This window comes from Micropterus salmoides, unplaced genomic scaffold, assembly GCF_014851395.1.
Source record: "Micropterus salmoides isolate LMB-PRFRI ecotype aquatic unplaced genomic scaffold, ASM1485139v1 Ms_hic_scaffold_9, whole genome shotgun sequence".
In the NCBI taxonomy this organism is placed as follows: Eukaryota; Metazoa; Chordata; class Actinopteri; order Centrarchiformes; family Centrarchidae; genus Micropterus; species Micropterus salmoides.
Window position 1 is genome coordinate 11,189,919 of NW_024044681.1, and position 16,011 is coordinate 11,205,929.

The 16,011-nt window shown below is 39.9% G+C and overlaps 1 protein-coding gene across 2 annotated transcripts in view; it reads left to right on the forward strand.

The window, feature by feature from the left end:
* The window catches only part of tmem132e (transmembrane protein 132E), a 356,184-nt gene that overhangs the window by 311,364 nt on the left and 28,809 nt on the right, over positions 1–16,011 (forward strand). For both annotated transcript variants that reach the window (XM_038708730.1, XM_038708729.1), the window contains exons 5-6: positions 5,923–6,066; positions 14,199–14,404. In XM_038708730.1, coding sequence (XP_038564658.1) covers positions 5,923–6,066; positions 14,199–14,404 — 350 coding nt within the window. The remainder of the gene's footprint in view (positions 1–5,922; positions 6,067–14,198; positions 14,405–16,011) is intronic.

The following is a 16,011-nucleotide window of genomic DNA, read 5'->3' on the forward strand; positions in this document are numbered from 1 at the left end:
GTTTCCTGGGAAGTGATGAAAGGACAGCATTGTAAGTGGGGGGATAAGTGGTGGCGTAGACCCCCTCCTCTGTTCAATGGCGGCCTCTCAACCCTGGTGTAAATGGCTTCCCTGACGCCTCTTTCAAACCATACATCTTCTCTGTCTAAAATGTGCTTGTGTTCCACCCACTGGAACACAAGTTTGAGGTCATGTGAACCTTGCACCACAGAGCGGACAACATACCAACAACTGCCAAAGCCAGAGAGAATGAACAGAACCACCTGAAGGGGGCACTTACAGCCTGTGGATACCCTAAATGGACCTTTGTGAAAACAGCCACAAAATCCAGGAAGAAGACCAACACTACAGGGGATGAGAAGAAGAAGGTCAAACGCAACAACATTGTGATTCCATACGTGTCTGGAGTATCAGAGAAACTCAGGAGGATTTTCAGCCAACAGCACATCCCTGTGTTTTTTAAACCCAAGAACACACTAAGACAGATACTGGTACACCCCAAAGACCGCACACCCAAACACAAGAAAAGCAATCTGGTGTATGCGATACAATGCAGTGAGGAATGCACAGAACTGTACATTGGAGGAAACTACATAAACGCATGGCTCAACACAGAAGAGCCAACTCCTCAGGTCAAGACTCAGCAGTTGATTTACATCTGAAGGATAAAGGACACTCGTTTGAGGATCACCACGTGCACAATTTAGACAGAGAAGATGGATGGTTTGAAAGAGTTGTCAGGTAAGCCATTTACACCCGGATTAAGAAGCAGTCACTGAACAGAGGAGGGGGTCTACGCCACCACTTATCCCCCACTTTCAATGCTGTCCTTTCATCACTTCCCAGGAAACTAAACAAGCATTTCCTCTTGGCCTCAGGTAAAGATGGCAACGATGGTCGTTCAGACTTCTGCCATGGGTGTGGCTCTAATGACCATGACGACTGTCGTTACCAAATCCAGGAACACTTACGAACCAGCGGTATTGATGATCCTAGCTAACGATCCCATGGGTTAAATAGCTGAGTTTCCCTAGCAGTCAGTCAGAACTGAAGAAGTCTCTTGGATGAGGGACGAAACATCTTCTAGTATCTTCTACCAAGTCCAGTTGCCCTTGACCTCAACCTTCGTTGGATTTCTTCTGAATATATAATTTATTTTTATTCATGACTGTGTTTCAACCCACTAGAGCTCATTCTGACATAACATTACTGTTATCACTGTTAATAACTAACAGAGTGACTTCAATATTACCCAGAGCCGGGTTCAATCCCCCACTGTGACCCATCCACCAATGTGTCCCTGAGCAAGACACTTAACCCCTAGTTGCTCCAGAGGCGTGCGACCTGTATAGCAATTGTAAGTCGCTAAGTGAAGCTAAGTTACCGATATCTAGGAAAAACTGAATACAGACCGTGGCTTTTGTGTTTTGCTTTGTTGCAGTTGTTTGTTTTGAACAAGCCAGTTATGTTTAACCTCTCGCAAATTGTGCTTTGAAGAGCCCTCATGGCTGTTTTAGTGTGGTGACTTTGATTAATTGTTAAATGGAAGAACAGTAATTGTTGCATTGTTGGCAATGAAAGTTGAGTTTCCAGTCTGGATTTGACCCTGCAGCAGGTACCTATCTCTTCACCCTTCACAAGAACACAGTACAGCACTGAAATACAAAAGTTATGTTTTTATGTTTAACATCAGAATGTGCTGTAATTAGCACAGAGAACATGGCCACTGTGTATTAATCAAATCAGCCAATATGTCTCTAGGGCTTTCTAGCACGTCCGTGCTGCTCCGGTCAAGGAAAAGCATTTAAAAGAGACAAGAATCAGGTCCGAAGAACAACACTAACAGAGTAACAAAATACTGTCTCTGAAAATCTCAGAAACTGCTGATGTAAAGAGGTGGGAGGTGGTTCTGTATCCAAAATTCAAAAATTATGCATTCTGTGTAACAACGCAAGAGAGATGAAGGTCAATGGTGGACTCCAACTGAAACTTTTGACAGTGTGAAGGAGATAGAAAGGGAATTAAGGGGAGCTGATAAAATGACCGAGAATGAAGATGAGGGTTTTTATGGTTGGCAGAGCACAGATTGTGTGCCAACTACAGTTGACCTGCAGCAGATAAGAGGAGGAAGGAGGAAGAGAAGGGTGGAATTACTTGTGAATTTACAATGTGAAAGGAGAAACAATACCAGAATGGTAAGGTTAAACCAACCCTGAGGCTTATTACACAGCTTAGGCCACTATTAACACAAAGTCACCAAAGCCATCTTTCACAGGACATCTATTAACTGCTCTGTGCTATACCAGATGTTAAAAAAAAAGATATTTTGTGTCATACAAGCACCGTTGCTTGAAGTCACGCATTACATTTTTACATGTGTGTATTTGTGCATTCCTAATGACACACATCTGGTAAAATGGCTTGTTTACATTGTTCAAAAGCAGGTCGATTGGTAGAAGTCTTACACACTAGGTAACCTCGCTTCAGTGCTCGTTAAACCAAGACCTTGTGGGCAATTCCGACAAGGCTCCACAGTAATTGATTATATTTAATGGGATGACGATAACCACAAGCAAATTATTATCTATCTGTAGATCTGTATCCATCCGTAAATACAGTTTAGACAAAAAGGGAGTCATTTTTTGATCTAATAAACCAACAAATGATGTGAATGAGTGAATCAGAGATTACACACATAAACACACACACAAATAAAGTAAAAGCAGAAAAATCTAATCATTATGACAATTTTGCCAATATAGAAATTAAAAATATATATAATACTCTATATTTATGTGTGTGTGTGTATATAATAAATATATATATATATTTATATATATATTTTTAAATAATATTCATTATTTTGTATTGCAGTGCTAAATACATTCAATATAGCTAAACTAAACCAATTTAGTTCAGTATGGTACTGAAATTACAACATTTTTGTATTACCATTAAACAGAGTATCCAATAACTGTTTTGCTGCTTCATGCAGAACATAGTAATTAAGTGAAATGATAGCTCTGTGCAGTGATGACTGATTTTTGTTCTGAATTCAGGTAAGCATAATGAGTGCTCCCAAAGCAGCACACATGTAATTGTAAAGTGTCTTGTGTAGTGTAATATTTACCAGATGCCAAAACAGCAAGCAGAGCTTAGGGATGATGTCTTTCAATTAGGATTTCGCCCCAGAGTCCAGTCAATTATCCACAGAGGTCTGCTGTGCTTTGCGTTCCATAAATTGGCCACGTTTCATAAACTAAAAAGGAAAAAAACTAAAAACAAAGCTGCTCTGCCTAACTTCAGTAACAAAAACATTTTAAAGTGAAACCAATTATTGGAAATAAAAGACTGAAAATATTAATTCGGAAATAATAAAATAATAAAATTGTAGGTCATATGATAAGCATCAAGCGCATTGATTCCGACACTTCCAAGGATTCACAAAATTTACATTGTTATACACCAACATAATAAGGGACTTGTGATGGTCTAATTGGACTTACAACTGAAAGAAGCTCTGTTGGACTTATGATAGAGGTTTATAAAGGTTTTTAAGTATGAAGAGGAGAACACCACTGACAAAGACAGGAGAAACAAACAAAAACACAGAGGGAAACAGAGCCATGATAACATGCAAACTAGGGAGAGAAAGAGAGAGGCTGAATCTCCATGTGGGGGGTGGGGGGGACTAAGATCAAGATCAACGACTGGATGAGGCACTGACAGCCAGGATAGAGAGGTCCCAGGGCGGCCGATTGTCCAGTACAGAGAAGCCGGAGTGCAACAGAGGAGAAGGAGGAGAAGGCTAGGGAGAGTGAGGGAAGGGGAGGTTAGAGGGTTTTGGCGGTGTTTGGTATCAGATTGGCAGCTTTTAGGGCACATATACAAAAAAAGCAAGTTTGCAGTCTGCTAATGTTGATTTCTGCTACCAGGTCAGCATTGATAGCCTACAGTTAATTTTCAGGCCAGTTACATGAAAAAAATAATAGCATAATCATCTGCTTATAGTGATCAATTTGACCCCGACAGAGCTGATCACAGTTAGAAGTATCCACTGTAATTGCAATCCTATTTATATCACTTGTCATTGTGAAATATATACTGTAAATATACTGGGACAGGAAGCTTTAGGAAACTAAAATGAAAGATATTTGTGGCTCCAGCTGAATTGAAAACAACTGTGAAGTCCATGGTAAATGGCTCTACTGGTAATTGCCTCTGTTATTACCAATTATATTGATATAGATTTAGCTTCACATGTGGGTTTCTGTTTGTATATGTATTTGCTCTATGCTCTTATGCTCAGTTTTTCTCCTTTTTGTATATGTGGCATCAGCCAGGTCTCCCATGTATTTGACCTCAAAGGCACTAACCTGATGAAATAAAATAAAGGTTTCATGTTCTTTATATCCTCTCCACATCTTTGCACCTTAGTGCAGCAATGTCACTCTTAGAGGTAAAGTCATGCCTAAGGACAGCTGAGTCTGTGTGTGATATTCCCTCAATGAATAAACAATCCAAGTCTCATTCTTTGTGCTCTACACCCTTATTAAGACTCTAAGATAAATGTCGGGCAGAAATTTAAATATGCTATTTTTGATTTAAAAAAATTTACATGGTCTCAGGCTCTCTCCTGGGCAAGTCATACACTGCAAATGAGAAAATGTGTTACCCTCTTGCAGCTTACATGTTTTGCAAAGAAAATAATGAATTGATTCAAAATTCAACCGAAGGCCTGGTGTGTACTTTAATTGGCTGTTCGGATTCAAAACAGAAATGCAGATGGGGTGACAATGTTGGTCTTGTTTGTGGTTAATTTATCAGAATTCAAGGATTAGTTTTATCATTGCATACAACTAGCTAGATTTATCACCATTTAATCACTTTTGATATTCAGAAGTTTTAACTATATAGAAAAACAGAGCAGCAATATGACATACATTCTGTCTATGAACTCCAGCATAATTGGATAATATGTTAGTGTGGGCTTTTTTTCCATGCATAGTTTTCCTCGTTCAAGATTATCTTTATATATTAGTTTCCATGAACATTTGAATTACCAAAACCCCAAACTGATTAGTAGCAGTTAGGCTATTATAGAAAGATCCATTAATATGAGCAACTGAATTTGCAAAATGGCAAAATGATTCCAATTAAAATTATAATACTGCTTCCTGAGTGGAGTGATAAGCAAAACATGGGTAATGGAGGTGTGCTAAGCATACATGGTTGAGTTTGAATGAAAAAAATAGATGAAATCATGAGAAAGAAGACTTTTAGGTATGTTTTGGTCATACTTTCTTATATTAACATTTTTAACAGTCTTACACATTATGGTGACAGCAGTACTTCCTGTTGCATTTTTTTGGACTTGTGCACTTCAGTGAATCATTTTTGATGAGAGGCATCCATCCCTAATGAGATTCCTGCTGTGACAAAAACCATCTCTTTTAACATCCAAGTCATATTTCCACTTCTGTGCTCAAGCTTAAGTAGGACAATGTGTAATCAGATCCCGTGCATCAGTACAGAAAATGTAATGTCTTTTATGTAGCCTGAAATTTAAGCTTGATGCTGTGATTTACCTAGCAGGACTACATAAAACCAAATGTGTTTTCTAAAGTGATAGATTATTACTTTTCTTCGATTTCTGTCCCTTTCATCCCCATTTCAGTTACTTCCAGTTGTTCACTAGAAGAACAGCATACTTGAAATGAAAATGTCAGTTGATGAAATCCAATGAAAGACATCTTAGTAAAATGAGTTCTTGTCTGCCACTGAGAGTATCACCTGGGAGACAAAGGAGCCCTGTTGGTAATGGTTTTAAATGTGGACATCAGTAATGCTGATGAAACATCAAGAAAATGACTCTACCTCTCACTGTTTCATGAATATCATGTCTATTTTTTCTCACCGTAGGACACTGAGATTATCAACACGGCCATTCTGACCGGACGCACTGTGGCCATTCCTGTCAAGATGGTCTCCATAGAGATGAATGGAGCAGTCACTGATGTCTCAGCCTTTGTGCAGTGCAAATCCTCCAATGAAGACATTGTTAAGGTACAGTAAACCCGATTTCCTCAGTCTCTGTATCTGTCAGAATGGTCTACATAGAGATGAATGGAGCAGTCACTGACATCCCAGCCTTTTGTGCAGTGAAAGTCATCCAATGAAGACATTGTTAAGGTACGGTAAACCAGATTTCCTTAATCTTTGTATCTGGGGGAAGATGTCAATTTAGAAAATGTAATCCCTTTACTCTTCCACTAATAGTAGGGAGTGGCCCACCACCACAGTCACATCAGGAAAGCATAAAAACTTCATTTTGGGCTGCTCCATATGTACTTGTTATTTGATTCTTGCCTGATGCTTTAGATAAAGTCAACTGATGTTCATAAAACTCAGCTGTAAATGCTCCATTATATGCTTTTTGAAGCACCACACCTACTGCTTTTCAAAGAAACCCCTTGTTCAGATACATTTGCTCATCTCTTGTTGTTCACCTAAGTGTGATAGCTGCAGGCAGAGATATAATACCAGCGTCCCGGGATGCAAGGAACAATCACTGCTCAAGCTCACAGGGAATGCAAGCTGAGAGTACAATATCAAGTCTCATTTGTTGATTAAATAAATTAAAGTGGGATCTCACAACTTGCAGAGCACATTAGAGGCTGTGATTACACCCTTATTATTTTCTCCAGTCAATTATGATCATAATAGATTGCAGTATAGGCAGATTGCATAATTGTATAGGCAGTACAGTGAAGTGTTGTCGTGCTGTTTTGCACTGTTGTTCATATTGAAAGTGATGGTGTAGTGGGAGATGTGACCATAGATGAAGTAAACAGCCTATGCCATGTCATTAAATTCAAATATACAAAAGTACAGACAGTACAGACTACCTCTTTCCTCCCCTCAGGTTTCCTCTTTCCCTTTTGATAAATTGGGTTTCAAGAAAATGAAGGGATCAAATAAAAAGAGAAGAGGTGTAATGAAAGGTTTACAGAATGTATGTGTGGACAAAACGTCTGCATAAACTGGCAAGTTAGCACTAAACAAAGTACCCAAAAAACACCATTTTGAGTCCACATCTCAAAGAATAACTTGCTACTGTGCAGGTGCTCCAGTCCCATGTTATGAGCGACATGGGCTTCATGATGATATGTGACCAAACCCAAACTGATTGCATTTAATTTCATGTGCACATGGATAGTTTTTAGAAACTACAGTTAGATTCTTAAATTTCAAAAAACAGTTACTGTAAGTTTTAGTTTGAGGTCATGTACGTCATGTTCAACTGTTCATACGAAGTTATTTCCTCAACATTCACTTGGTATTGGACACAAGCTTTTGTTGCACAAAGGCTGACAACCGCAGCATGATGACAGATGTTGATTGTGCATTGTATCTGCTGCTGTATACCCCGTTGTCCAAGCATGTATTTTGTGAACAAATAAATTCTACCAGTGGCAAGATGTTCCAAAGTGTAAGCCATCTCACCCTACAGGATGTTTTAACCTACCGCCCTGGATAGAGATGGATTTAACCAGGGAATCTGGCAGGGAATGATGGCAGTATTTTTCTTAAACCAGTTTATATTTTATCTCCTTTCTCCAACTCTGTCTCCCTCTCATGTAAAGGTTGCACGGCTATTGAAAAACTGAGTACTGTAACAGCTACAGGTGAATACACTTCACTCAGTGGGGAACAGCCATCAGAGAGAGGGAGGCCAGACGTGACTCGCAGTATGATCAACTTTGACTTGTCAGGCTTGTGAATTGTCTCCCAGTAACAGAAATCTTTGAATTGGACCACATTAATTTCTTATATTTGAAGAATACTGAATCCAGTCTGTGCCCGAAAAGCCTTTTGTTCACTGAATAGTAAAACTATCATCTCAGGTCAGACTAATGAAATTCTCCTTCTCAAGGTCAGGTGAGGCAGGTTTGATTGTCGATTTTACAGACTGGGGCCATGAAGCCATAAAGCTGAATCAGATACTGACTTCAATCATATTCATTGTAACTGGCCAGTATCTGTTCTTATTAAAGGGCCAGTATCTGTCCAATATATTTTCACTCTGATATACTGGACTAATGCTAATGTTCGCTGCCTCACATGGTTAACGTGTATACAAATTGGACTGAAGAAATAGATTCTGATGCCTGTGGGAGAGCAAATTAAAGTATGACTTAATCTCATAGCAAAGTTCAGATCAATGAGTTTCCTGTATAGATTTGTTTCTTTAAGGTGGGAGGGGTTCCATTTGTGGTGTATTGTATTGTACTCTCAATAGAAAACAACAGGTGTTGCGTTGGGATGGCCGGCCTCAGCAAGTCCGTTTATCATTTTTCAGTATCCATTAAAGACAAAGCGCTGGGCCATGGGATATCGAGTGGGCTTACTCCAGTGCCCCTGCCACTGAACATTCAAGGCTAATTTAAATTGAGCCCTTCAGGCCCAGGAAATACAAGAGTCATGACAGTTCAATAAAATGTCCCCATGAATACAGAAATAAATGATTCACAGTGATCCCCACAAATATAGAAAACTCCATTACTTTGTTGTTGTTGTTTTTTTATACCACACACATTACTGTCATGCCAAAAGTCACGTCGATCTATTCTAATCAGATTGACTTGTTTTAGTTGCGGCATGCTGGTTGCTTGTTGTTTTTTTCTTATTCTGAGCACTACAGATGAGTGGTGCAAAATGCATATACTACAAAGCTTTCCAGTACCTTGTCACATCTCCTGCTAGCCTCGTGACTTGAGACTGCAACTCAAACAGCATTTAAACTAAAATTATTTTCAAGACTTCCTCCCTGAATAAAGCTTTATTTTCAGCCCAGCATCCTTCTCATTTGGATGTTTGCCAACCCACAGGCGGTTGTATTATTTCTTCCAACGTTGAGAGTAAAAATAGGTGAGAGGCTGTCATTTTTCTTTACTGGGACTTTTATTTATTTCTTTAGTTCTTACTTCTTCGGAAATAACTAAGCTGCAGTGCGCATAAAGAGCCTATAGCAGATAAGCCAATCATGTGTGGGCACAGTTGTGTGTGTGTGTGTGTGTGTGTGTGTGTGTGCGCGAGCGTGAGCGCATGAAAAATTACTAAGGCAACCTAGTTGTACAAGGTGGGAAAGGATAGAAAAAAGAATGTGTAGCATGTCGGAGGGTAGGGGCGACATGCCGGCCATCATAAGCAATTGAAACCAACCTCTATGCCCCTGCTGATCATTCTCTCCCCTGGCATTGTGAGTCATATAACCCATCTGAAGGATTTGTGATAAGGCCTTGTGTCTGCACACCACATTTCATGCCTGTGGTCATCCTGCACACATATGGCTGAAGGCTCCTTCCTCACTGCCTCACTTGCATATTAGTGCGACACATATACGTTTAGCACAGCTCAAAATTTTGCATCGAAAAGACAAGAAATTAGCTAATAACACAAGTGACAGCTCTGTGCTTAAACATCCTTGCAGCTTAGGATGGAAGTGGTTTTAATGATTGCTTTAAGTTGCAGCAATAGCTGTGCATGTGAATATGCTCAGATTTGATATGATTCCTTTGATTCCTTGTAGTAAATATGTACAACCCTAATTCTAAAGGGTCAGCTTACCATAACATACTAACATACTTTCTCACTTACCTGGTGGTTTCTAGCCAGTCAGATACATAATATTGTCAAACCTATGTGGACACACTTTAGTCCACATTTTAGTTTAGGGCTGTTTTTTGTGGCTTAGTTCCCAAGGATCATTTTTAATAGTTTACTTGTACTTCCAACTTTGTGGCAACATTTCAGAGAGGCCCTTTCCTGTTTCAACATGACAATGTCCCTTTGTGCAAAGCCAGGTCCATGAAGAAATTGTTTTCTCAGTTTATTGTGGAAAGACCTGACTGTCCTGCACAGAGCCCTGACCCCATTCATAGCCTTTCGGATAAACTGGAACGCAGACTGAAAGCCAGGCCTCATCGCCCAACGTCAGAGGCCAACCTCACTAATGCTCTTGTGGTTGGACTGGGACAAATCACTATAACGAGGTTCCAAAATCTGGTGGAATGCATTCCCACAAGATGTTCAACGATCTATCATAGTTTAAGTCAATCTTTTATTTGCTGAGGTTTTGAGATATCTGTCTTTGACAGTTCTAACTCCACCCTACAATGGAACAAATTCCATTCACCTAAATTATATCTGCCTGAATGACTAGATACCAGTAGAGGTATATTTTAAATAAATCATTTCATTTTAACAGGCTCCAAAGTCCCAGCTTTCCAGAACAACAGATCATTTTCACAGTCAGCATCATTAATCCTATCAACAACAGGATAATGGGGGCTGGCTCATTTAGCTAACAGAGCTAAATGAACTCATTGGTTGCACTGCTTTTGAAGCCAGCACACATCCTTCACAAAGAAAAGCTTCACAACAACTCCAAGACGCAATACGGGAATACTAACCATATGTCAGCTTTCATTCATTGTTCATTTAATACATATGTTATCTATAATTGGAAACTCCATTTGGCAGAATGTATTGGCAATTAATTTAGTGAATCATATTTATAATATTTAAATTTGAAAATAAAAGAATTTGGAAACACATGCGTGCAGCGTGAATATGTGAGTTTCATGAAGATGGCTCAATATTTCTTCTGCACCAATTTATGTTTCTGTTATGTGTGTCTTTGACATTGAAACGTGGGTGAGAAAATCACTTGTCTCCCTGTAGTGTATTTGAAATCCGTGTATGAGCAACACTTTTATGAAAAGCAGTTTTAAGCAGCCCAACTGAGTGTTCATTTCTGACCACCTCTAGGATAATTGCAACTCCAACATGGAAAATATTTTCAGTCCTTTGTCTGCATCTGGGTTTGTGTATTTTTGTCTTTTGACCATTTTTGTACTTTTTGGTGACCAGGTGGCTTGGATAACTGCGACACATACCATGTAACCCTGGCAACTGGGGTTCCAGTCCAATATGTTGCGTGCCATCCCCTTTCACTCTTGACCTTTCCTGCTGTCAAAAAAAGTTAAATGCCCAGCATACTTTCTATGGTTAAATATATGCAGTATACTGTTCTGTCAGAGCTTCAGCAATTGTCTTTCCACACTCTGTGGCCACCAACAGTATACAACCCTCCACTAAAGCCAAAGAAAACATCAAAATGGAACATGCCACTATTGTTATTGTAATTACACATCCTTGCTCCCATCATTGATTCCTTGTTGTTTTTCTGTTCTTTTTTACATTTACATTTATTCATTTAGCAGACGCTTTTATCCAAACCGACTTACAATTGCTCAATATCAGAGGTCACACGCCTCTGGAGCAACTAGGCATTAAGTCTATCTCAGGGACACATTGGTGGATGTGTCCCAGTGGGGAATTGAACCCAGATCTCCCACACCAAAGGCATGTGTTTTATCTACTGTTCCATCACCACCCCAGACATATTCAGTCATGTTACTGATTTTTTTAATGAAATTATGAATTGCCTCCTAAAGTCTGAGAAAGTCTTAACTGCTGAATGTGTGAATAAGCAACTGTTTGCCAAGAAGTTTGCCATATCAATGTAAGAGGTGGTAATGTGTCAGTCACAACTTGCTTCCACTGAGCAAGAGTCCAAAAAAATAATTGCAGGTTTACCACAAAGTCTGTGCCACAAACTGGGGGTAGGTAGTATTTATGCAGGACGGGTCAAACAAAATATGGTACTTTTTTTCATTCATCTGTCTCTTGTAAGTCCCCTAACTTTGTGAAAGTTCAATACCAAATTGCTGAAGTACCCCATGTGTAAATAATGAGCCGATGATGTAATGGCAATAAATCTGTTTAGCAGTCTGACTGTTCAAGATGGAATAAAATTATGGCACAAGTTCCACCATGGATTATGTGAACAAATGTGTTTAACTGCAATCGGCGCAGAATGTGGATGAACAGACAATTTGCAGTGTTAGTGGTGCTGTGTAAATGATCACATCATACTAAAATGGCAATAAAGCATTGCTTGCTTGAAGGACAGAACTGCTGCCTTTACTGGAACCGTTTGGGAAATTAATTCAGTTAATGTTATGGAATAAATGTGTGAAAGGTCCTTAGGTGTCTTCACCTTCATTAACCTAGCCAGTCGTTCACTCTGCATCATGTGACCAGTACACGACCAAATGCAGGCAGCACTTGCACTTGTCCTGATGATTTGTCTCCACCCAGGCAATCTGCTGGCACCATGAAAGATGCCACAGCGCATTAGCAGCAGTGTGACGGCATGTGGCTGCTCAGTGTGTGAAAGCCCTCCTCAGCAAGCCCCCATAGGGCCACTGATACCCACAGTTGCTAACAGCTTTTGACTTGCAATTAGCCGGCCAAGTTTATCAGCAGCAATAGCCGCAGGAGCTGAAGCGGCACTGCAGCTAACACTCGTTTTCTGTGTGTGCGTGCATATGTGTGTGCACATGAGTGTGGCTTTAGGGTAAGGGAGTACATGTCAAGCAGATGTTCTCCACTCACTCTCTTATACAACAAGCCATGCTGTGATTAATCAAGGTGGCCGGGGTCATTGTGTTGAGTTACTTCTTTTTCTCTCTTTTGTAACTCGGTTCATACTGATAAGACTGTACACAAGCAGACAGAACAATAACACACAAAAGCTGAATACAGTGGAAGCCCATAAGGTCAAACCCTGCAAAATTGCATTAACTGAACCAGAGGGAAAGACTGTCATCTTAAGAAGTCCTTCCACCACCCACCTCCCCCCCCCCCAACTCTGGCCTGTCTGCATGGAGGGGGAATTATATTACCCAGACCTCCTCCCAGTTATGATGAATCCGCAGCCCTGAGAAGACTGGCCAGCCCGACCTCCATTTGCGGGAGATTAGATCCTCTGATTACAATGCCAGCTACCTCCCACTACTAGATAAATCTTCGATGGGAGCCCAAAAGCAAAGCCCTCCAGATCCATTGCAGTTAATAATTTAGTGTTAGAGGGGGACAAGTATTTATGATAATTCCAATGGAGCTGGAGCTTTTTGACTAGATGGGAAAGCTAAAGAATGGTTTTAAGTTAAAAATGGCATTTGCTAAGACTTAAATTTAGAAAATTCAATATATTGAATTCCTACTCAGTGTCATTGCTGTGACACAAATTATATCACATTACATGAATGTCTAGTGAAAGGTGAAATCTGTGAATATGTTTATTAATGTTCCACCGAGGTGTTAGGAACTAAAGTTCATGTTAAATGTCACACTGCTGTCAGCCTTCATATTATATGAATTATATGTTTGCCTAAAAGCTTTTGTTGGCATATTATGTGTGTGTATAATTGTTCATAGATCATTATGCTGAGAATAGGCACGAGAGGTGGTGGGGTTAGGACGTGGTTTGTATGCCTAATTGGCACTGTACATGCTTAACAAACTCTGGGTTACTTAGAAGCACTAATTTGACTGTATAAAAGATGCAAATTAGTTAGAGAACAGCCCACAGCCAGTAAGCATTGTTTACAGCAGTTGTTCTCAGCACTGTGCCATCAAGGCCGGAAAGTCTGCGTGTTTTCATTCTGACCAAACACAGCAGCAGCTGATTTTCACTGATTCGTTATGCGTCTCTGGTTAAGGCAGCGGAAATCAGCTGCTGTAGTATTTAGATGGAATGAAAACCTGCAGAAACACTGGTCTACAGTGTGCTAAATATTAACATACTGTCTCACTTTAAGAGTTGTTTCACCCAAATCACAAACAGAATGCGAAGCATTTTCTCACTTACATACCTTGTTATGTAGATAGTTTCAGTTTTAAGTGTGTATCAGAAACATCAGTGTTAACAGTTTTGATTGAGACTATTTACTAGAAAGTAGTTACTGGATTAACCTGAGTAACCAAGATATTGCTTTTGGAAGTTGCTATTCAGTTTTTCAAATTTCAGAATTTCAGACAAAATTAAAGTATTGGCAGTGATGGTATATGTGCCATGAACTTTCATATCACATTCACATACCTATGAAATCCTTGTTATATATTTGCTCTGCTGAAAGTAGTAACCTTGAAATTCTCTGTGATGAAATGTGGCGCTGACAGCTGCAGCTATACTGTGCCTTATATCATCACATGTCACTTCTCTCTGCCACCTACGTGACCATTATCATATAGATGGTCTGACTTCTGACCCTGATCTGTCCTAGGTGTCCATGAATTGCGACTACGTGTTTGTCAATGGGAAAGAGATGCGGGGCTCCATGAATGCAAGGGTTATCTTCAGCTACGAGCACCTCAGCGCACCGCTGGAGCTGACCGTCTGGGTGCCCAAACTTCCCCTGCAGGTGGAACTTTCTGACAACAATCTGAGCTTCATTAAAGGCTGGAGGGTTCCCATTCTTCCCGACCGAAGGTAAGGCTCAAATGCAAACAGAGACAGGTGCATATGCGGCTCAGGAGGTAGGCTGTTCCACCAGTGTATGAATGTATGTAGTATAAAAGCGCTTTGAGTGGTCACATAGACTAGAAAGGCGAAATACAAACACAGAGCATTTACATTATAAACAAAATTACAGTTTCATGTTGCTAACTCTTATTTTTATAGCGCTGGCCATTATTCCCACCTGTGATAACGGCATTCTACTCACCAAGTTAACTGCTGAGATTTGGAAACATCAATAAAGAAGTCGGAGCGGGCAAAAAACATGAGAAGTCAGATGATCAGACAGGTTGTAAACAAACCCCCAGATTGACCAAAGTTATTTAGAATAAAAAACAGTGGTGAACTTTAAAATAATTACTGTCTATTCATCACAGTTAACAGACTGACATGCTGCTTCAATTTTGACCTACCATAATAACCATAGTAATCTTGACCTACTGTAATAACCATAGTTATTACGCACACAGTTTCCCTGTGCAGTAAGGCGTTATAGTGCTCACTTTCTGTTTTTGCTTGACATTAAGTGGTTTAGATAATCTGACCTAACTATTGCCTTGTCTACAATGTGTTTGATTATTTGACTCCACATGTTTTTTGCCATGTCGGATCTGTGTTTCCAGAACCGATAAAAAATATTGTTGTGTGTCACAGGTAGTAGAGGTAACAGCACATTCTTTGACCAATAAATAGGACAAATAACCACCACGTGACCTTGATATATGAATTACAAAAAAGGTAAACGGACTGTACTTCTATAGTGTCTTTCTAGTCTTCCGATCACATTAACCCCATTAACACACATTCATGAACTGAAAGCAGAGACTGCCATGGAAGGTGCCAACTGTTCATCAGAAACAGAAATTAATCATTCACACACCAATGGTATGGCCATTGGGAGGAATTTGGGGTTCAGTATCTTGCCCAAGGACACTTCAACCTGCAGAACGAGGAGAAGCTGGGGATCGAACTGCCGATTTTATGATCAGTTGGTGACAGAAATGTTCCTTTAATGTGAAGTCTGACCTTCATGGAAGCACTGTACGTTTTGTGTTTTTAAGGGAGCATTCTGAACTCTCCTCTATTTCCTTTTCTTATCTACACCCTGTGGTAAAAGCAACAGAGCCAGAATGCAGTAGGCGCAGTAGAAATTTGGGATGTCTTATTTTTGTACCATTACCAGAGGACTCATTATCCATAGAGCATGGAACCCCGCAGTCTTAAACATTAGAAACTAAATACCAGTCCAGACTTCTCTCTGTTATTTAGGATTTTCTGTGTAGTTGCTTCTTCTGTTTTTTCCAGTTAGATGCTCTGTCATAGTTACATGGCAGAAATGCGCCCTGCAAAATGAGGCTCTCAAGTACAAGTTGATCTATGAGGCTGTCATGTATGTGTCATACCCATCTGAACCCATTTTATACAACAAGTCCGAGACGCAGAGTTAATTTGACTTTGAGTACGCAGTAAGCTTTTCAGAATGTGTTGTTTCTTCTTTCAGATAGATAATGATGTTTTTGGACTAACAAGCAGGTAATTTGAGGTGTTACTCTGCACTCAAAACAGTTGTAGCTGCACTT